The sequence below is a fragment of the Vanessa cardui genome, chromosome W (genome assembly GCF_905220365.1).
Source record: "Vanessa cardui chromosome W, ilVanCard2.1, whole genome shotgun sequence".
NCBI lineage: Eukaryota > Metazoa > Arthropoda > Insecta > Lepidoptera > Nymphalidae > Vanessa > Vanessa cardui.
The window spans coordinates 12,349,127-12,372,913 of NC_061153.1; the positions used below are offsets into that span (position 1 = coordinate 12,349,127).

General features: G+C 35.6%; 1 protein-coding gene across 14 annotated transcripts; it reads right to left on the reverse strand.

Moving 5' to 3' along the window:
* Positions 1–5,874: 5,874 nt before the first annotated feature.
* LOC124542708 lies at positions 5,875–12,259 on the reverse strand. 14 transcript variants are annotated; one of them, XR_006967359.1, is made up of 4 exons: positions 10,861–12,259; positions 9,839–9,909; positions 7,943–8,115; positions 5,875–6,123 (listed from the first exon to the last, which is right to left on the reverse strand). XR_006967359.1 is itself a non-coding variant. In XM_047120630.1 (4 exons), the coding sequence occupies exons 2-4, from the start codon at positions 9,847–9,849 to the stop codon at positions 5,962–5,964; spliced, it is 303 nt and encodes a 100-aa protein (XP_046976586.1). In that variant the 5' UTR covers positions 9,850–9,909; positions 10,861–12,259; the 3' UTR covers positions 5,875–5,961. The 14 variants fall into 14 exon arrangements, 10 of the variants coding, with proteins under 10 accessions (XP_046976586.1, XP_046976583.1, XP_046976577.1 ...); XR_006967360.1 differs by having other exon boundaries at positions 7,943–8,072; positions 9,811–9,909; XR_006967358.1 differs by having other exon boundaries at positions 9,811–9,909.
* Between the last annotated feature and the right edge of the window lie 11,528 nt (positions 12,260–23,787).

A 23,787-nucleotide genomic window follows, 5' to 3' on the forward strand; every position in this document is an offset into this window, starting at 1 on the left:
AAGAAATTCTGTCCCATATCGCACCCTAACTGTGAGCGGTATACGAATTCCATCAATACATAGTATAAAACAAAGTCGGTTTGTCTGTCCCTATATATTTAAATCTACGCAACGCATTTTGATGCGGTTTTTTTAATAGATAGTGTGATTCCAGGGGAAGGTTTGTATAAATAATACATGAACAATATAGTGAAAAAGAAACACTGATAATTTTAGAAGTTTGCAATGTGATGTCGTAAATAAACAAATTCTGTAGTATATTTAATATCAGTATTGCACACGTGCGAAGCTGGGGTGGTTAGCTAGTTGTTTATAATATTCGAATATGATAATTACATAAACATAACCACATAACGGAAGGTGACTCAAATACCCAAATAACCTATAAATATAAAAGATTCGATCGAGTATCGCTAACGTGCTCCTCAGAATTTTTCCGTTCCCTTCCGTTCCGTTACTTTGTCATGGATCCTATGCTCAAAACCTTACCAAACTATCACCAAAGTGCCCTTGAAGTATATCCCGTATAATAAAAAAAGAATCATCAAAATTGGTTAACGTGATTTTCCGTTATTCACCTATTTGTCGCGCATACACATAATGCAAATTTAAGACTTATGTCGTTTTCATACGGATACCATCATCGGAAAAAAATAAAATTAAATGGGACCCCACCGGAATCACTACCTTTCAAACAAAAAAATCGGTCCACCCAGTGAAAAGTTATGAGGTAACAAACGTAAAACAAAAAAGAAAAAATACAGACGAATTGATAACCTCCTCCTTTTTGAAGTCGGTTGAAAAAAGGGCGTTATCTCTAAAAGCGATCTCTTACAGGCAACCCAACAGATGAGGACAACATATTCTGTAAAGAGGGTAGTGCATATTATATTGTGATGCATATACATATATACAATGGATATTTGATTTAATATACAATTACATATAAAGAAAACGTAAAATAAACATACATGCAAATACCTGTACCATATCATACATACCTATATATAGAATAGAATAGAATTAGGTTCATTTACAAATTAAAGAAATACAAAAGATAAAAATAGTAACAAATTTTAAAAGGAAAAACAAGAAAAACAAATGTAACATGCAATTATTAAATAAAAATATACCTACAACAATAAAGAGAAAAGGAAAAAAAAACATGATGGTGCATAATGGTGAATAATGGTGCAATGTCCCCGAAAAGGAATGTCCCTCAGTTATTGTAGGAGTTTTGCTTCAAAACTGGTTTTCAGTGACATCCATTTCTTTTTTTTTTCTACGGTAGGCAGCAACTTCCTTTTCAACCGACTTCAAAAAGGAGGAGGTTATCAATTCGTCTGTATTTTTTTTTTTTTTTTTGATAATTTTTTTTTTTGTTTGAAAGGTAGTGCTTCCCGTGGGGTCCCATTTTTTTTAAATTTTTTTCTGATGATGGTATCCATATGAAAACGACATAAGTCTTAAATTTGCATGATGTATATGCGCGACAAATAGGTGAATAACTGAAAATCACGTTAACCAATTTTGATAATTCTTTTTTTATTATAAAATATATATTTCAAGGTTAATTTAGTGAAAGTTTGGTAAGGTTCTGAGCACAGGATCCATGACTAAGTAACGGAACGGAAGAGAACGGAACAATTCTGAGGAGCACGTTAGCGATACTCAGTCGAATCTTTTATTTATAGGTTATTTGGATATTTGAGTCACCTTCCGTAATGTGGTTATGTTTATGTAATTATCATAGTCGAATATTATAATCAACTAGCTACCCACCCCGGCTTCGCACGGGTGCAATACTGATACTAAATATACTACAGAATTTGTTTATTTACGACATCACATCGAAAACTTCTAAAATTATCAGTGTTTCTTTACTATATTATATATATTGTTCATGTATTATATACACAAACCTTCCCCTTGAATCACACTATCTTTTAAAAAAAACCACATCAAAATCCGTTGTGTAGATTTAAAAATATAGGGACAGAGAAAGCGACTTTGTTTTATACTATGCAGTGATGGAACTCCTATACGGCTCGCAGTTAGGGTGCGATATGGGGCAGAATTTCTTACTATCTTTAATCAAATTTTGTGTATGTGATGTGATGTCATATGATGTACGAATAAATATAGTACGAATAATAATAAACCGATACCGGCTCCAAATATAACAATAACTATAACTACGTTATATAATCGTAAATCGACTTTTAAGTAGTCTAATATTTTTCATTTCATTTTACCTAGGAGGACTCTCAAAAATATGTTAAATATGAAATTATTTTTATTACTTTTTCGTGCATATTCATTTGTTTTAAAATAGTGTTTTGTTTGAAGTCGGTTTTTCTTTTTGTTCAAATCAAATCAAATCAAATCAAATCAATTTTATTCAAGTAAACTTCACAATGAAGCGTTTTTGAATCGTCAATAAAAAAATGTTAAAATTTTTATTTATAGTACACCAAAATTATTTAAAAAAAAAATAAGGGAAAAAAATCTTCAAAAGTAAATAGAATATTCATATCTTTGAGGAAGACATCACATGAGGATATTTTTGTATTTACTTTACTTTCTCACTCCAATGAACATGTCATTATGATAGTAGTAATCCCATCTTCATTGAATTTGGCTTCTAATGGTTCTTTTTCAAACAAGATGCGACTCCTGAATCCGCATTAAGCACAAATTTATAAAAAATAAAATTCCTTTCAGAGACTTCTTCGTGAGGATAATAGTGAGGATAGAATCCTGCATTATTCATTGCAGAACATGCTGTGTGTGCTGTGCTCTGTTATAAAGAGTTTCTCGGATTCGCTTTTTAATACTTTATTCAGGCTATATTACAAAATGTTTTTTTTATAACTTAGCTATTGAACTGTTTCTGTTTCTAAATTTTATTTTAAATTTGTATTAAATATGTCAGTTTAATAAGTAAGATTTTTTCATTGGTTTTTATTTTTAATTAATTTTGTGAGAATTTTAAAAAGCGACCTTTAGTACGAATTCGTTCATGTTCGGCTTCGAATTCCCACCAACGTCCTTTCTGGTCATTTTGTTTCAAACGATTTTAAATAATTTCCTTCTCTTTATACATTTTTAAAAAGCTAAGAAAAGGTTATGTTTTCAAAATAATCTGCAGGCCAAGTTTCATAACGATTTTTTAGTTTTTAAGGCATTTTTGAGGAAAATAATCATTGTTTAAATATTGACAAGTATTCAGTGTTTAATCGTTTTTATAAAACAAAAGAAAAAAATAGATTTTAATTCATACTTTTTTTTTAAATAAATTTTTGAACTTTTTTTAATTTATTTATTTTATTTATTTATTTATGCTTTATTGTACACCACATGTTACACATTATAATATGTTACAATGTTACAATATTATATATATTATATATTGTAGAGTACAACGGGCGGTCTTATGGCTAAGTAGCCATTTCTTCCAGACAACCCAATAAGGAGAGAGGTTGTATGAAAGTTGGGTAGGTGGTGCTAAGTCGGTAATATACATATATTGCATACAAATATCTACATGTAAATACTCATACAATGTACATATATGTACATACACATACATACATATATATACATACACATACACACACACATATACATATATAAACATATACATATCAATATTATAGACTAATAAATAATTATAACTAAACTAATAAATAAGCACTAATATAAATCGTCTCTATACAGATTCAAGATAAAACTTCTTTAGGGAATTTTTGAAAATTAATAGTGTTTTGGATTTTTTTATATTTAATGGTAAATTATGCCACAACTTAATTGCCTGAACGGTAAAAGAGTCACTGTAGAATTTTGATTTATGTACCGGTATTTTGAGAAAGATCTCAAAAGAGAAGGATCGCCTAGAAATTCAAATTTCTCCTTTAAATAAGAAGGAGCCCTTAGATTAAATAACCCACAGTACAGAAGAGAAAACATATGCAAGTTCCCGCGAAAACGAATAGGGAGCCACTTGAGCTTCGAACGAAATACAGAAATGTGGTCATATTTGCGAAGGCAGAATATGAACCGGATGGCGAGATTTTGAAGTCGCTCAAGCCTATTGAGTTGGTCCTCGGTCAGATTAGTATAGCTTGCATCGGCATAATCAAGAATAGGTAAAAGGAGAGAATTTGCTAACATAATTTTGGTAGGAATTGGTTGAAGGGATCGAAGCCGTCGTAGCGAGTTCAGTGAAGCGTAGGTTCTTCTGCTCAGTTCTTTCAAGTGATCTGACCAAGATAATGTTTGGTCTAAATACACCCCTAGATTTTTCACAACGGAACAGTAAGGTAAACAGGTACCATTGTACTCAACAGACGGTATATCAGCGTAATTAACCATTAATTAGTCCGGGCATGGTCTCTAAAGACCATGCCCGGACTACCAATAATGATGACATGTGATTTCCCGGGGTTTATAGCAAGTCCGTACAGTTTACTCCATTGGTGAATTTTCTGTAAGTTCTAATTCATGCCCTCAATCGCAATGTGAAGATTTTCAAGCGTAGTGTGGCGATAAATTTGAATATCATCTGCATACATATGGTAGGAGGAAGAAACATATTGAGAAATGGAATTAATGAAAATAGCAAAGAGCAAGGGAGATAAGACGCCACCTTGAGGTACCCCTGCCTGGACATTACACCATGAGGAAAATGTCTCATTAAGGCGTATACGTTGTCGACGGCCTTTGAGGTAACTCAGAAACCACGCAATCACTGATGGAGATATGTTAAAGGAGCTTAACAAACTCAGTAAAACATCGTGATCAACGCAGATGAATGCGTTGCTAAAATCTAAAAGTGTTAAAATAGTGAGTTGTTTGTTGTCCATGGCTAACCATATATCGTCAGTAACTTTAATGAGAGCAGAAACCGTAATATGACCTGCACGGAAGCCGGATTGTAAAGGATTAAGAAGTGAGTGTTGATTAAGGAAGAGGTTTAATTGGTGGAATACTAGCTTTTCAAGGACTTTAGATAGGAATGGTAGGATGGAAATCGGTCGGAAATCACAATAGTTAGTTGCATTCGACTTCTTCGGGATTGGGATGATAAGAGCATTTTTCCATGTGTCCGGGAATTTATTACAGGTGATGGAGTAATTAAGTATATGGACTAAAATATGGATAATAATTACTAGGATGGGTATGATCATGTTACGGCTTATGCAGTCAGTACCAACGGCATTCGAGGACACAGACAGTATGTTCCTTTTAACATCACATTCAGTGAAAGAGGAGAAGGTAAACGGAGGGAAGTTAGAAGTTGGTAATGATGAAAGAAAATTCAGCGTAGAACCTATATCAAAATTTGCTGTTGTAGAAGAGGAAGAGAAAGGTTTAATCAAGAGTTCAGTATCTATATTTATCGGAGTATTATGAGATTTACCAACTCCAAGTTTTTCAAGAAATTTCCAAGTTTTTGCGGTGTCGCCGTTTTCGACAGATCTGTGAGTATAGCGTCGTTGAGCATCTCTACATGATGTATTACAGTGATTTCGTGCCTTCTTGTATTTATCGCGATTGAGGTCAGAATTATTATTTTTTTTTTATTTTTATTTATTTATTTATTTATATAACACACTACAAATTTCTTTTACGGTGTTACAAAATCCCTGTCGGGTTTATCCGTACACCGGCATTCATGGAGAGCACTCGGAACTTTTAGTACATAAATGTACTACCTATAACACTATAACTACATAAGATTTTGAGTAACTGATGTTTGTTTAATTATAATTCATATGTGAGGGTATACGTTAAAAGATTTTTAAATTATGTTAATAATACAATAGATACTGTTGGAGTCGATAGCTCGGTGGAGAAGAATAAAAGAAAGTGGACTGTATAAAATGTTGTATTTCGCGATCAACGTAGTACAAGTGAAAAAAGATGGGAACGTGATGCGTGTGCGCGTCGAGCGATGTTTCAGCTGACTACTAGACGGGCGTTGGCCGCCGCGGTGCCCCCCCTGCCACTCGGGCAATGACCGCTGCGTCCCTTTCTGTAGTACGCGTGCCTCTCACTCGCTCCATGTTGAGTGGATGACTCAACATACTCCCCCGGTTGAAGTGTCTTCAACAGCAGTGACTGGAAGAGGGCAGATGGTATTAAAAGCACGGCGTAAGACGCCTCTACGTGTGCGGATGTCGGCAACCCTTCCGATACCATCCTTTCCTGGGAGGACCTTTATGATACGGCCCAATGGCCACATCAATGGAGGTGATGTCTTGTCCTTGATGACAACAAGATCTCCTTCCTTTAACTCGCCTGAAGACCGGCACCATTTGGTTCGTTCCTGAAGCCATACGACGTATTCGTTAGAAAATCGATTCCAAAAGTGTTGCTTGAGGTATTCTATACGACGACACCGTTGCAAGTTGGAGACGTTGGAGCTGTGGACTTGTGAATGTGGCAGCATGATTAAAGATCGCCCAATGAGAAAGTGTGAAGGAGTCAAAGGGGTAAGGTCTGAGGGATCATTGGAGAGTGGAGTTAAGGGTCTTGAATTTAGGATGGCTTCGACCTGAATTAAGCACGTAGTCATCTCCTCGAAAGTTAAATTGGTCAAGCCTAAGATGCGCCTAAGGTGATGTTTGGTGGACTTGACTGCAGACTCCCAAAGTCCTCCGAAGTGAGGAGTATATGCAGGAATAAAAGAAAAGTTTATACCTGTATCAATGGAACTCAGTTGCAAATCTTGAGAAAGAAGGCTAGCCAGCTCGTTGAAGGCACCTACAAAAGTAGTACCGTTATCAGAGAAGACGTTACGCGGCTTTCCTCTCCGAGCAATAAAACGGCTCATCGCGGCTAAGAAAGCTTCTTTCGTGAGGTCAGAAACAAGCTCAAGGTGGATTGCTCGTGTTGCTAAGCACACAAACACACAAATAAAACTTTTAATGAGTCTACAACCCCTACCTTTACGATCAGCTATCATGATAGGACCGGCGTAATCCACCCCTGTATCTAAAAAGGGAAACTCTAGGTGAAGGCGCTGCTCTGGTAGGTTACCCATAATCGGTCGAATTGTATTAGCCTTAATCCTACAACACCTAACGCAATGATGTGTAACCCTTTTTGCTAAGTTTCGTCCCCCAATAGGCCAATAGTGATGACGAATAGTGGCAAGTAGCAATTGAGGTCCGGCATGCATTAGTTTGATATGGTACATGTTAAATAATAATTTATAAATGTGGTGAGAGCTTGATAAAAGAATGGGGTGCTTAACGTTATAATCGTAAAATGAATTTTTAAGTCTGCCTCCTATGCGAATTAATTTTGTATCCATGTCTAAGAACGGCGATAGGGATAACAATTTATTTTTTGCAGGTAACGGTTTACCTGAAATTAACAATTTGTATTCTTCGGGAAATGACTCCCGTTGACTATGTTTTAATATTTGATTTAAAGATAAATTTAATTCAAATGACTTTAATGAACCGCATTCAGATGACTGTTTTTTACATTTATTTATAAAACGCAAGATATATGAAACGACTCTCTGTAATTTATTAAAATCTGAATAATTAGAATAAAAATTTAAAAACATGTTTTCTTGTTTAATGTCAACATGATGAGAAACTACAATTTCAGATATATTATTTGATAATTGATGAGGGAAGTTAGGCCAAGAAGATGGACTTTTTTGTAAAAACTGTGGACCTGACCACCATAAAGAAGATGATGACAACTTGTCAGCTCTAAGTCCGCGCGAAGCGAGGTCTGCGGGGTTCTCAAGAGACGGAACGTAACGCCATGAACATGTCCCGACAGAGTCTTGAATTTCACAAACGCGATGACGAACAAAGGCTTTAAGTTGAGTTGGCGATGTAGATAGCCAACCCAAGACGATTGTAGAGTCACACCAAAATATGGACTCGTCGATATGTAGAGTCAATGATTGACATACCTTTGTATATAAGCGTGACCCTAATAATGCAGCGCAAAGTTCCAGCCGAGGCATCGTGGTTGGCTTGATGGGAGCCACCTTACTCTTAGCAGTAAGAAGATGCACGTGAACTCTGCCATCCAATGACTCGCTGCGAACATATACACATGCACCATAAGCCTTTTCAGAGGCATCTGAAAACACATGGAGTTGTATAGTTTTTGGCGAGTCACAAACCACCCATCTTGGTATTTGTATGGCATTTAAAAGGGGTAAACTTTTTTGAAAGTCGCACCAAATACTTTGAATGCTAGCTGGAACGGGCTCGTCCCATGAACATTTAGCAAGCCAAAGTTGTTGCATAAGTATTTTTGCTTCAACTATGCAGGGAACCACAAGACCGATGGGGTCAAAAATTTGTGCGATGACTGATAATATTTGACGTTTTGTGACGTTATCAGTGGAATTTAAATTAATAAAAAATGAAAATGTGTCACGAGAACACTGCCAGTTAAGACCTAATGTCTTAGACATCTCATTGTTGCTAAGATCTACGATATCTGATATACCATGATTACTGCATAGAGACTCTAGTACTTCGTGTGAGTTAGACTGTCATTTCCGTAAATTATATCCAGCTGTCTGAAGAACAGCGATGATTTGGCGACATTGATTTACGGTAGCTGTAACAGACGAAGCACCAGATAAGTAGTCATCAACATAGAAGTCATGAGCTATGGTAAATTTAATTGCTTGATCTCTACTTTCTTCAGCGAGTTGAATTAAGCATCTAGTGGCTAAGAAAGGCGCTGATGCAGTGCCATACGTCACAGTGTTTAAAGTGTATGTTTTCAAAGGATGCATAGGGCTCTCTCTCCAAAATACTTGTTGTAAGGAACGCTGGCTACTACTTACAAGTGTTTGACGATACATCTTCTCGATGTCCGCGCTGACTACAATTTTATGCTGATGGAAACGAAGGAGGATTGTTAGCAAATCATCTTGTAAAGTAGGGCCAATCATTTGAATGTCGTTTAATGATTTACCTGTAGTTGTCTTCGCGGAGGCATCAAACACGACTCTTAATTTTGTGGTAGAGCGCAACTCTTTTAAGACACCGTGATGAGGTAAATAATATGAAGGCTCAGATGTAGAGCCGCTTACCTGCTCTATATTCTCGCTCATGTGCCCTAAGTCGATGTATTCTCTCATGAAGTTTATGTAGAGATTTTTAAGATGACTATCTCGCTCCAGACGACGCTCGAGTGATAAAAATCGACGTTTGGCCATGGCTTTTGAATCCCCGAGTACATCAGGCGACTCTTTAAAGGGTATACTTACGACGAAACGTCCATCTGGATTACGATAAGTAGTATCTTTAAATAATTGTTCGCATGATCGTTCTTCAGAGGTTAAATTATGTTTCATAGATACAGAATCCAACTCCCAAAAACGGCTTAAGTCGGGTTGCATATGATCAACAAGCATACATAACTCAGAAGACGAATTATAATGAGCGACTGAACCCGAAATGAGCCAACCAAATTTTGACTCTAGCAAAGTGGGCAAATGTTTACCTAATGCAATACGATTCGCGCCTATTATGCTCCAAAAGACTTCCGCGCCAACAAGTATGTCTATTGACGACGGAACATGGTAGTTAGGATCGGCAAGACGAATGTTCGTAGGTATAGGTATACTACTTACGTCGATATACGTGTTAGGAATTGAAGATGAAATTTTTGAGAGAACTAGGCAATTAATTTTAATTGTGAAATCTCCCTTGAAAGATTGAATGGAGATTGAACAAGTTTGCGAACTATCAGATGTTTGTTGATTTATACCAATAACCCTAGAAGGATTATAATAAGTAGAAATATGAAGCTTACGAATTAAGTTATCGGAAATGAAATTAACCGTGCTTCCATTATCCAATAAGACTCTCGCAGTATGGAGGTTGCCCTTGGCGTCCACCACCTTCACGAGCGCTGTGGAAAGGAGAACAACAGACGAATTAGACGAGTTATTTACAGAAAGAGAAATGTTTGGTGTGTCGTGGGAATTTGCACTATTCTCTATATGAAGTAAAGTGTTATGTTTTTCACGACAATATTTGCAATGGCCTAATTTGCACTTCGAGGCATTATGACCTGGACGAAGACAATTAAGACATACTTTGACTTCGTGAGCTTTTTTAATGCGTGATTGTACAGATAAGTTTTTAAATTTTTCACATGCAAAAATAAAATGATTTTGATGACATAGAGGACATGATATATTTTTTATTTTATTTTCAGTTGATACTACGAAACTTTTAGATCTATTATTAATGTTATTCTTACATTCGCTTTTCAATTTTAATGAATTTGACTCCTCTAGAGTCTCTAGCAAGTCAGCTCTATTACTTAAAAATGAAATAAATAGTGAAAGTGTAGGAGGCTCAGACAAGGTATTTCTGTGCTCTTCCCACTCACGACTCGTTACTTGGTCTAACTTGGATACCATAATATGTATTACAAGTGTGTCCCAGTACTGAACAGGTTGATCGAGTGTTGAAAGGGCTCTCAGATTTTTATTTGTTGTGTCGATAATGTGACGTAAACACTTACTGGACTCTCTGCTGATTGCGTCCACATTAAAGAGTGCTTGCACATGGTTGTTGACAAGTAATCTTTTATTGTCAAACCTCTCACAGAGTAACCGCCAGGCAGCGTCGTAGTTATCTGATTTAAAGTCTAAATTGTCTATAACTAATAATGCACTACCCTTTAATGAAGCTCGAAGATAATGTAACTTATTTATTTTATCAATGTTATTATTATTGTGAATTATTGAAATAAAAGTATCTCTAAATTCCAACCAATAAAATTTTGGCAAATCAATCTTAGGTAAACGTACTGAGCTTTGTGTGTGTGTGTGTTATTAGCACAAGAACCCACCTCGGAATTGGCATCCGCCTTGAGAAATTGTCGAGAACTGCTTATCAGCTGGCACGCAGAGGCCACCAAGTTGTAGAACTGAGTCTCAAATTCTTCACGCTCCGTATATTGTTCATCAGGAACGTCCGCCAACGTTTCCAAGTCATTCTGTAGCGCGTCGTATTTTTCGTATAAGCCTTCGAAAATGTTAAGTCGATATTCAATTTCAATGACTTGCAATTCACTTAACTTTTCACAAGATTTTGAAAGATTGATATAAGATGCAAACTGAGTAAGCTTAACTTTTATTGATGCACGCTTCTTAATTAAGCCTTTAAAATCAGAGATTTTTTTTTTTGAAAATTTGAGCAAAAATAAAAATAAGCAAAGCTTATCTAGCCTATTAAGCAAAGTCACTATCCTGCGAAGCTTAGCAATGAAATGTGCAATTAAGATATTGCTATTAAATTTTTTCAGGTGCAAAGCGTGTCAATCGAAAGTGCTTAGTAATGTTATGAAGTTTATCTAATGCAAACACAACTTAAAATAAACAAAAAAATGATTGCGTATTCTAATGAAAACAATTAAATAAGCTTTTTTATGGGATGGATGAAGAGATGAAAATGCAAAAAAAAGTAAGATGAAGAAAAATGAATATAAATAAAATGAAAAACAAAGAAAAAATATAAAATGTGACAATAATGATATGGAATGTAATGTAAATGGATTGAAGATATGAAAATGATTATGGGAATGAAAATGGATGATTATGAGAAAATAAAAGGAAATATATGGAACAATCTCACGGGTTTTCTTTGCAATCCACTGATGACTGCGGCGTGTAGAACTATGTCAATCTTCTGTACACGATGGCAAACCAATGTCGTAAAATTGCTTCTTTTCTGATGGTCTTTGTTCTCGTTGTCCAAATGATCCTAATTCTTACTGCGCCCAACGACGTGAAATCCTCCAAGACGGTTGATATAAATCCGTGTAGTCTTCCACGACGTCTAAAAGCAGGCAAGACAGCAGAAAACTGAAGCGAGACTTCGATGACGATGTCTTGAACCCGATGACCGCGCCCTAACGGTGACCGTTCAAAGTTCAAAGTTCGACTTCTTGACGATCTTGACCGACTGCAGCTATCCAATTTTGAGGCTCGATGGACCAATGTTGGAGTCGATAGCTCGGTGGAGAAGAATAAAAGAAAGTGGACTGTATAAAATGTTGTATTTCGCGATCAACGTAGTACAAGTGAAAAAAGATGGGAACGTGATGCGTGTGCGCGTCGAGCGATGTTTCAGCTGACTACTAGACGGGCGTTGGCCGCCGCGGTGCCCCCCCTGCCACTCGGGCAATGACCGCTGCGTCCCTTTCTGTAGTACGCGTGCCTCTCACTCGCTCCATGTTGAGTGGATGACTCAACAATACTCACGATGATCACGGTTTTCAACCGACTTCCAAAAGGAGGAGGTTATCAATTCGTCTGTATTTTTTTTTTTTTTTTTTTTTTTTTTTTTTTATGTTTGTTACCTCATAACTTTTCACTGGGTGGACCGATTTTGATAATTTTTTTTTGTTTGAAAGGTAGTGCTTCCCGTGGGGTCCCATTTTTTTTTTATTTTTTTTCGATGATTGTATCCATATGAAAACGACATAAGTCTTAAATTTGCATTATGTATATGCGCGACAAATAGGTGAATAACTGAAAATCACGTTAACCAATTTTGATAATTCTTTTTTTATTATAAAATATATACTTCAAGGGTAATTTGGTGAAAGTTTGGTAAGGTTCTGAGCACAGGATCCATGACAAAGTAACGGAATGGAAGGGAACGGAACAATTCTGAGGAGCACGTTAGCGATACTCAGTCGAATCTTTTATTTATAGGTTATTTGGATATTTGAGTCACCTTCCGTAACGTTTATGTAATTATCATAGTCGAATATTATAATCAACTAGCTGCCCACCCCGGCTTCGCACGGGTGCAATACTGATACTAAATATACTACAGAATTTGTTTATTTACGACATCACATCGCAAACTTCTAAAATTATCATTGTTTCTTTACTATATTGTTCATGTATTATATACACAAACCTTCCCCTTGAATCATACTATCTTTTAAAAAAAACCGCATCAAAATCCGTTGCGTAGATTTAAAGATATAGGGACAGAGAAAGCGACTTTGTTTTATACTATGAAGTGATGGAACTCCTATACGGCTCGCAGTTAGGGTGCGATATGGGGCAGAATTTCTTACTATCTTTAATCAAATTTTGTGTATGTGATGTGATGTCATATGATGTACGAAATATAGTTGGTCTTTTTCAAAGTTTTTTTGCTGAGTTCGATTACAGCTCTTTCGAAGGATCCTTGTAGTTTACGCCGCGTGACGTATTAAATCCGCATTTTCGAAAGTCTATTTTTTTTTTATTCGCAAGTTTCCTTTGAAATTGTCCTCGAAGTAGTTTCTAACTCATATAAACGGAACGCTTAATCTATCCATATTAAAAAAAATTAGTTAGTCAACATCAGTTTCACTTAAAATCAAAAAATAAATAAAAATTTTAACAAAAAGAAAAACCGACTTCAATCAAAACACTATTTTAAAACAAATGAATATGCACGAAAAAGTAATAAAAATAATTGCGTATTCAACATATTTTTTAGAGTCTTCCTAAGTTAAATGAAATGAAAAATATTAGACTACTTAAAAGTCGATTTACGATTATATAATGTAGTTATAGTTATTGTTATATTTGGAGTCGGTGTCAGCCAATAAAACCCTACATAACCCTACGAATATCTATCAAAAAACAATACGAGAGTACTTTAACAAATATATTTTTTACAAATTACCTTTTACACAATAATATACTGGATCAATCAAGGGGCTCGTATCGCTTCTTTCTTTTGATTGTTGGGGCAAGGGCACCGTGGCTGACACGGGCTCCAAATATACCAATAACTATAACTACATTATATAATCGTAAATCGACTTTTAAGTAGTCTAATATTTTTCATTTCATTTAACTTAGGAAGACTCTAAAAAATATGTTGAATACGCAATTATTTTTATTACTTTTTCGTGCATATTCATTTGTTTTAAAATAGTGTTTTGATTGAAGTCGGTTTTTCTTTTTGTTAAAATTTTTATTTATGCGATAATGCATTTGAAAGAAATAACTTGTAAATAGTGCAAATACAAGATGATCCGTTTCCCTTTATGAGATATTATTTTCTTTTATTTAATTAGGTATATTAAGTATTATTATTAATATTTAAAAAAAAATCTTTAAGTTTCTCCTTTATGTTTTTTGTACTTATTCATGTTTAAAATCATTAGTAAGATTGTTCAATAATGTTGGAACAAGATATTCCAGGGTTCGCCTACCGTATAGATTGTTAGTACGGGGTACGACAAGTCGTTCGTTCGACACACTGCGGGTTACTAATGCATGCTTAATCCTTTTTTGTAAATCCAGATTAAAAAAGTTTTCTAATAGGAGTGTGTATTTAACTTTGTCATGTATTGGTATGATTTTACAATGAGAGAACAGGTTATGATAATTACCGTTACATAAATTTTTAACTTTATCTGGCACTACGGATTTGAGTAATCGTATTTGGAGTTGGTATATTTTATTTAATTGTGTTTTTGATGTTCTTCCGTAACTGCTAAGTCCATACGATATGATAGATTCAGCTAGGGCGTTTAGTAGTAATAGGCGAGTTAAATATGGAATTTTGTTTTTTATAATAGAAAATTTTGCTAAAATTGATCTTAATTTTATACACACTTTATCTATATGCTCTGCCCAATTAAAGTGGTCGTCTATAATGAGACCTAAATATTTATGGTTATTAACTATCTCAACTTCCTCACATGTACACGATTTTGTGTTTGAATGTAAACATGAATGATTATGAACAATTAATTTTGATATAATTGTGCTTCTATTTCGACTGGAACTAATGTACATAAGTTTAGTTTTTGATGCATTAAGTACGAGACCTACGTCATGAGACCATTTGGTTATTAAGGTTAAATCAGTTTGTAATTTTAATATAGCCGTATTTAAATCGGTTTCCGCCGCTATAATACACGTGTCATCAGCAAATTGATAAATTTCGCAATGTTTTATTAAGTTAACCACTTCATTGACATACGTGATATAGTATAAGGGTCCTAAAACTGAACCCTGCGCCGTTCCTTCTGTGACATTAACTTTGTTGCTATACTCAGTATCGACTTTAACCAGATAAGAACGATTATTTAGGTAGTTTTGACACCATTCCTTTAATGGTCCTCGTATGCCACAATTATCGAGTTTATCAATTAAGATGTCGTGTCTTAATGTATCAAACGCTTTACTATAATCGATGAAGACAATCAATACATGTTTTTTCGCATTTAGGTGTTTGTTTACAGTGTTAGTGAAGTTAGATAACAATTGTGTTGTACTTTTTTTGGGTTGGAATCCATATTGTGTAACATTAATTACATTATTATCAGTATAAAATTTATATATTTGATTAGAGATATATTTTTCAATAATTTTATCTAAGGTGGACAAAATTGTTATAGGTCTATAATTATCATACGTTTTGTGATTTCCACTTTTATGTATAGGTCTCACTACACCAGTTTTTAGTTCAGTTGGATAATTACCAGTTTGTATAGATGTGTTTATTAGTTTCGCTATAATTGGTGATATTTTGGAGCCTAGATCCTTTAGGTCCAACGCCCTTATTCCATCTATACCAGGGGCTTTGTCACAGTTTAATGATTCTATTAATATAAAGATATTACTACAACTAAAGATATCGCTAATAATTTTGCTAATCAATTTCAAAAAAATTCAAAAATCAACAAGCAACGTCAGACACGTTGCTTGTTTGAAATTTAACGAGGTGTTTACGGGTAGGACATACGTCGGTTTGTCTAGTAGAGTCTTATTGCAATTGGGTATTATATTTTTAACATTGTTTTGAAATTGATTAGCAAAATTATTAGCGATATCTTTAGTTGTAGTGATGTTATTTTTAAAAGCATTTAATACGATAATATCTATAGAAATTTTTAATCTACCTGTTATTTCATTAAGTATTGTCCATAACTTTTTAGGGTTTTTCTTACTTCTAGCAATTTTTGTTTTTATAATACTATCCTTAGTTTTTTGTATTAATTTATTAGCATAGTTTCTTGATTGATTATATTTAAGTTTTAAAATTTTATTTCCTTTGTCCTTTAACCATTCCATATATAAGTTATCCCTATTTTTGCACGCATTTAAAAAAAATTTATTTGAATATCCGTTACTAAAATATATTTGATAATTACTTATTTTGAATAAAACTAATTATAACGTGGTCACGGGCAGACTCTGCAAAGACGAACACTGCAAAGTGCTCGAAACGTCGGGATGTTTAAAAATAATTAATATACGCGATTCATCCGTTATAATTAGTTTTATTTAAATGTGTAATAATCGCGAAAATTTAAGACAACATTACTTATTTTGATTTTATAATAATAATAATAATAATCATTTATTTCAGGCTACGCCCATATAGTGTTAGTAACAATGTTCTTAAAACTAGTGTTAGTGGAGAATTACATCACAGTTACATTTATTTATTTATTTTTAATATTCAATATGGATTTTAATCCAATGACGCAGCATTGGACACTCCCATCTATCAGCGAATACACTCAGAATATTATTGTTGCTGCCGCGGACACGCGAAAGCAACGACGCGCACCTCTTACGCATTATGGCTTTAAAGCCATCAATGCGCCATTCCGCGAACATGTTGGAAGCACTGTAGCGCCACGGCAGCCCCAACAACATCCTGAGCGCGTTGTTATACTGTACACGAAGGTCGCTATATGCCCGCATGCCATACCTGACCCACAGGCTACATGTGTAAAAAGACTGACAATATGCCTTGAATAAAGTCACTTTGACAGCCTCCGTACATCGAGCAAACCTGCGAGCCAGCATATTACAGCGAACCGATAGCGACCTTCCCTCCCTATCTATGTCAGCATTGTCTCTTAAATCCTGGGTTACCCAGTGACCCAAGTACTTAAAGCTGGTCACCCTACGTAGGGGTGATCCACAGAGGGATATCGTAGGTATAGTGCAGTACCCTTTGGCACCTGATTTAAAAACCAAAACTTCGCTTTTTTTGGCATTGTACTTGAGTCCATGGGCTTCCGCATAGAGTTCACACATTTTCAATAGCTGCCTAATGGCACCGATCGATGGGCTCAGCAACACCATGTCATCCGCGTAGCTGATGTTGTTAACGCACACTCCGTCAATATGACATCCAACACTACTTTTACTAAGCCCATCGATCAGCTGATTCATGTAAAGGTTAAAAAGCCGAGGTGAACTTAAGCCTCCCTGCCTCACCCCGCACTCCAACCGGTATACATCGGAAAATGATTCCTCCCACTTCACACTGTTATGTTGATGATTATACCAATAGCCAAAAATTCGTATTAAGTCAGCCGGTAAACTGGTTTCTCTATGCAGCTTTTGCCATAGGACATTATAATTAACCAAATCAAAGGCTTTGGACAAATCCAGAAAACAGGCAAAGACAGGCGTTCTTTCTATCCGTATAATACTGGACAGTCTGTTTGAGACATAATATTGCACTCTCCGTTGATAGTCCCGGCTTAAAACCAAATTGATTATCGTGAATCTCAGTATGTTTCATAAGTTGTTTATCAAGCAGACTGTCCAGCACCTTGGCTACAATAGTCGCCAGCGATATTGGCCTGTAATTGGAAATGTCCGAAACATCCCCAGTTTTGTTTTTAACTATTGGTATAACCATCGTGTACATGAGGTCATCTGGCAAATAGCAGTGACTCAAGCAAAGGTTGAAAAACATAGCCAACACCCGCGGTAGATGTATACCTGCGTATTTCAAGTGCTCGATGCTAAGACCATCATGGCCAGTTGACTTACCTCTTTTCATTTTCGATATTACTGTCGCTATCTCCTTTTCGGTGAATTTGACGGTACTGTCACCTAACACAGCCCCTGCATCAAACAACTGAGCCGATTTCCCGAGGAGTGAGTCGACTTTAAAATGTCGTTTAAATATATTGGCTATGTTTATTGAACCTGAGACTCCCGCTACGCTCACAGGGCGGCTCAACTTTGGACTAAGGCTGTTCGTGGACTTCCAAAATGATCTAAACTCTTTATTTGAGTGATTCTTAGCTAGTATATCCATTTTTATTTGTTGTTCATTGTCTTTACAATATTTAAGTTGGTTCTTAAAATTATTTCGATATTTACACATGTTCTCATATGTATATCCGCTTTTAGGTTTATTATATAACAGCCACATCTGATACCATAGTCGAGCCTCCTCATGAGTGCCACGTACATATTTATTCCAGCCTGGCACGTGCTTTCTTTTATTCAGTGTTTTCGTACAACCGACATAGGTAATCTTAGCACCTTCTGTAAATATATTAATCAAATTGGCATACATCTGGCTCAACAGTGCGCAATGGGAGGCATCAGAACATGCACTAAGTTCACACTTACTAAGTTCTATAGGAAAGTTCAAACTTTCTAATTTACAATGACAATAGTTCGTATATTCAATAATTTTATTACTATTTCTGTCACCCCAAATAACTTTATTATATTCGTAAGTTATCGACCTCAATCTGGGCGTAATTAAGTTTAAATTACATTCTATAGTTACAGGAATGTGATCAGACGCATACACATCATACATTACTGACGCTTTTACAATTAATTGTCTCGCCGCACTACTCACCACACAATGGTCTAACCAGCGAAGAGCACCGTTTGCAGTACTACTAAAAGTATACGTATCCCGTGGCAATAACTCGATGTCTACACATGACCAATGTTGCTCGGCACACACAGATAATAGCTCACGTGCAAAGCGTTCACCGGGATGTGCATTGAAATCGCCCACTATGAACACAGATTCCGTACCAACATTTTCACATATAGCTATTATTTCACTAAGACAACAACTAAATTCACTTAAATTATCCACAGAGTCCGTAGGCATATACACGGAGAAAACTAATAGCGAACGATCCAGATATTCAATTTTGATAGCAACTAAGCGATCACTGTTACAAGGTACGACTGTAACCGTTTGAAATACACTCTTCCTCCACAGTAGCGCCACTCCGCCGTACGGCCTACCGACTAAGCACCCCGCAGACGTGTCGACGGCTGACTTGCCCGTATATGCAAAGTCAGTATGCAGGCTCCCTAAGTAAGACACATCATGGGGAAGTAGCCAAGTTTCTTGTAAAGCCATTACATCACATTCATCACATAATTTCTGCACGCAGCCAGCTGAACGAACAATATTTTTACAATTAAATGTTGTTATTTTCACATTCCTAGTCAGTGTATCCATCATGAGTGTGTTTTATTTGTAACTTCACTCACCATCCGGGTGTCTATTCTTGTTTTAAAATTAATAAACCGCCTGAAAGTAATTCCTTCAGGCCATAGATTACGTCATCGTCATCAGATTACGTCGTCTAAAAAATCCACCGTTACAGATCTAGGCATTAAAATTGACACTAAAGTTTCAATGATTGAACATATTGACGCAGTAACAAATAGGGCGTATAAACAACTTGGTTTTATTAAGCGAGCAACGCGATCATTTAATAATATTGAATGCATAAAAATACTCTACTCTGCATACGTTCGAAGTATCTTGGAATATGCAAGTAGTATATGGTCACCTCTATATAAAAATCGAATCTATACAATATAAATTTCTCAAATACTTAGCGTACAAAGATTTTAAAAAAATTGACACTTATGAAGAAGCCTGTATTTATTATAAACTAAATTCGCTAGAGCAAAGACGAAACCAAAAGGATATGCTGTTACTACAAGCAATTTTAACTGGTACGATGGATTGTCCCAGTTTGGTGTCAGCATTCTCTCTAAATGCCTCATTTAGATCGCGTAACCCCCACCTACTAGTTGTACCAAAATGTAACACAAATTATGCAAAAAGCTCTATAAGTGTACGTCTAGCAAGAACATACAACAAATTATTTTCTCATTTAGACCTGTTTCACTTATCCAAAAAACAATTGAGGAATCAAATAACACTATCTTACCGCCAAAAATAGACACGCACACACACACACCCACACGTACACACACACAAAAATATACATACAGAAACACACACACGCATGCACAAACACACATACAAATACCCATACACTTGTGAATATTCTCTTGTCCCAAACGTCAATAACTTTCTTTAGACCTACTTTCTTTTTGTTATCCACTTTGTTAAATATATTATATTAAACACTTTATATTGTAATCTTTGTGGCCATAGTCTTCATGTAATTTAAAAAAAAACTGTACAAATATAATCTGTGTACGCTGTTGATTACAAATAAATAAATTAATTAATTTTATATTTTGTCATATATGATCGTCAAATATCACGTCCTCAAGTATCGATAGTAATTCACCAGTCACCCTGTATATGTATAGTGAGTTAGAGGATAATAACAGGAAGTTAAGCAACTTCAGAGGTCGCTACTGCACTCGTAAACATCAACTCCGTCAATTTAAAAAAGCTCAACAACAGCCTGTAAATTCCCACTGCTGGGCTAAAGGCCTCCTCTCCCTTAGAGGAGAAGGTTTGGAACATATTCCACCACGCTGTTCCAATGCGGGTTGGTCAATTTAATTTGTTTATATTTATTTACTCGTTTGTTTGCCATAATTATTTACCCTAATTCAATTCGTGATAGTTCAAAGTTTATCAAGAAACGTTATCTCGTCCTCTCTTTAAGTGGATCTCTTTTTTCGAGGAAAATTGAAAACTATGTGTACTCAAAGAAAAAAGTGTTAATGACAATAATCTCCAATTAAATACTTAAGTGTCTGCGTGTGTATCATATTAAACTGGTACTTATTACAGTGAAGAGTTTGAACGTTTTTAAAGTGTATAAAAGTGAATCATAGTATTTCTGGTGAACATTTAATCATACAAACCCTAATTGTCGGTGCTTGTAATATTATTGTATCCTTTTCTCATTATCGTCCTATATCGATCCTTCCCTTCTTGTCGAAAGTATTGGAACGTATTGTGCACCGCCAGCTAAACGACTACGTTTTAATGTACAACATCCTCTCCGAATATCAATCTGGCTTTCGTATGGGCCACAGCACAGTTACCGCTCTGGTAAAAGTATGTGATGACTTACGTTCCAATATGGACAACAAGCAGTTGAGCATCCTTACATTGCTGGACTTTAGCAATGCATTCAATGCGGTTGATTTCGAGCTCCTGTTGGCTGTCCTCCAGTCCATCAATGTTGCTTCGGACGTAACTGACTGGTTTCGTAGTTACTTGTTTGGTCGTCGGCAAAGTGTACACATTAACAGCCTCTCTTCTTCCTATCTCCCTCTCACAGCTGGTGTACCGCAAGGTAGTGTCCTTTCACCTCTCCTGTTTTCTATTTTCATTAATACCATCCCAAAAATCCTTTCATCGTCTTTCCATCTCTATGCCGACGATCTGCAGGTCTATGTTACTTGTACAGCACACGATATTGATGATGCCATCGCAAGACTCAATCAGGACCTGCTTAACATCTGCAATTGGTGCAAGGCGTATGGACTCTATGTTAATCCTGCCAAGTCCCAAGCCATTATCATTGGTAGCACCTTTCAACTCTCCAAACTTAATTATAGTAAATTACCCGCTATTATTTACGACAATGTTTCCTTAACCCTCTGTTCCCATGTAAAAAACCTTGGTCTCCTTATAGATACTAACCTCTCCTGGTCCGTGCAAGTTGCAGAAGTAAGTAGAAAGATTTTTGCCACTATTAGCTCTTTCAAACGTCTGAAGCACCTATTACCGGTTAAAACAAAAATTTGCCTGGCTCAATCACTACTGCTCCCAATACTGGACTACGCTGACTGTAGTTATACAGACCTAACAGAAGAACAGCTAAACAAGCTTGAACGATTACAAAACGTCTGTATCAAATTTATTTTTGCGCTACGTAAATTCGATCACGTCAGCGAATACCGTAACCAACTGAAGTGGCTTACAATTAGACATCGCCGCAACTTGCATATACTCTCCCTTCTCTATTCTATTCTTTATAATCCTCTATCTCCTAATTACTTAAAAACTCGTTTCTCTTTTTTAGGCACTGACTCTGATTGTCATCTTGATCTGCGGTCACGAAGTGACAATCGCTTAAAGATGCCAACAGCTCATACTCGCTTTTACAGTGAATCTTTTACTGTTAAAGCTGTGAAGCTATGGAATATGCTTCCCCCGGAAATCCGTCGCTCTAATTCTATTTATATATTTAAACGTCGTGTGAAAACTCACTATCTTTCCTTACAATAAGTAATGTATGTACGTTTATTGAATATGTATTATATATAAAAATGTTATATGTGTGTATTTATATTTATTTTTATGTATCTATGTATGTAAGTATATACATATACATATATTTATATGTAACGTATGTAGGTTATATATATTTTATATTAATATGTATATTATAAGTCATTATTTTCGTTTATCATGAATATTATTTTATTTTTATTTTTTGCACTATCCTGTTTCTGCTTTTGCAAATCCTTTCACCAAAGGTTGTCTGTTAGAGATTGCTTTAGCAATAAGACCGCCTTTGCACGCTCTTATTTTCTTTTCTTTGTGTAATTGTTCTCTTTATTTGTATGTCCTTTCATTCTGTGTGCAATAAAGTATTAAATAAATAAATAAATAAATATTGTATTCGCTTTACCTGCTTTGCAATATTCTAAAACACTCCGTACTATACTGAGAGTTATTTTTACCATATGTGATACATATGCGCTTGGCTCTTCATTACACATGGTTGCTTGAAACAGTTGAGACGAGACGGGCACGAGATCGCTTCCCGATAAAAAAGGATTTTTTTTTCCTTTTTTTTTATTTTAAAATATAATATAAAGAAGATTTTATTTCATATTACTTTTGGCTTTCGCCTATAAAGGAAGCATTAACTATGAATAAATTTGTGTGTTGTACTTCTACCGAAGCAGATCAAGCCAGCATATTGAACTATAAACTCTGTCAGATTTCTTTTCACTATCGCTGTATTTATCCTCAAAAAGTGAACAAAAAATTGTCATCCGATCTTAAATCATCATGGATTTGCCCCGATTGCTCACAAAAATGCCGCGTTCCGAACTATCGTAATAAAGATAACCTTTATATACCTTTCGTCGTAGCTTCAATCAAATCGACAATGACGAGCTAAAGCGTGATGCTGGTAACATCGACTGGACACCTATCTTAGACGAAGATTGCATTGAGAAGAAGGTCAGCCTCTTTAACACCAAATTGATGGACCTGTATGATTGCCATGCTCCTATTAAGCGAGTTAAGTTGAAGCACCGACCAGCTCCCTGGATCACTTCCGAAATAAAGGAAATGATGTCAAAGCGTGATAAAGCTAAAGCTCGCCTTAGAAAATGGTCGTCTGATGATAACTTGGACCGGTACAGATTACTGCGAAACCGATGCAACAAATTATGTCGTGAAGCGAAGCGTAGATACATCCACGACACTATTCATAATTCTGACAGTAAACAGGTCTGGAATTTCCTAAAAACTTTCGGTGTTGGTAAAGTTCCCGTTTCTGGTGACAATTTAGTGGATCTCAATGCTTTAAATTCACATTTTTCTACATCTCCTATTGTTTTGGACGATGTAATTAAATCAAATACTATTTCGGACTTGTCCAAACATGTATTACCGCAATGTTCTTCTTTCTCTCTTCAGCCAGTTACCGAAGATGATGTAAAGAAACATGTATCATCGATTAAATCAGCTGCAGTTGGTAGTGATTCGATTTGTT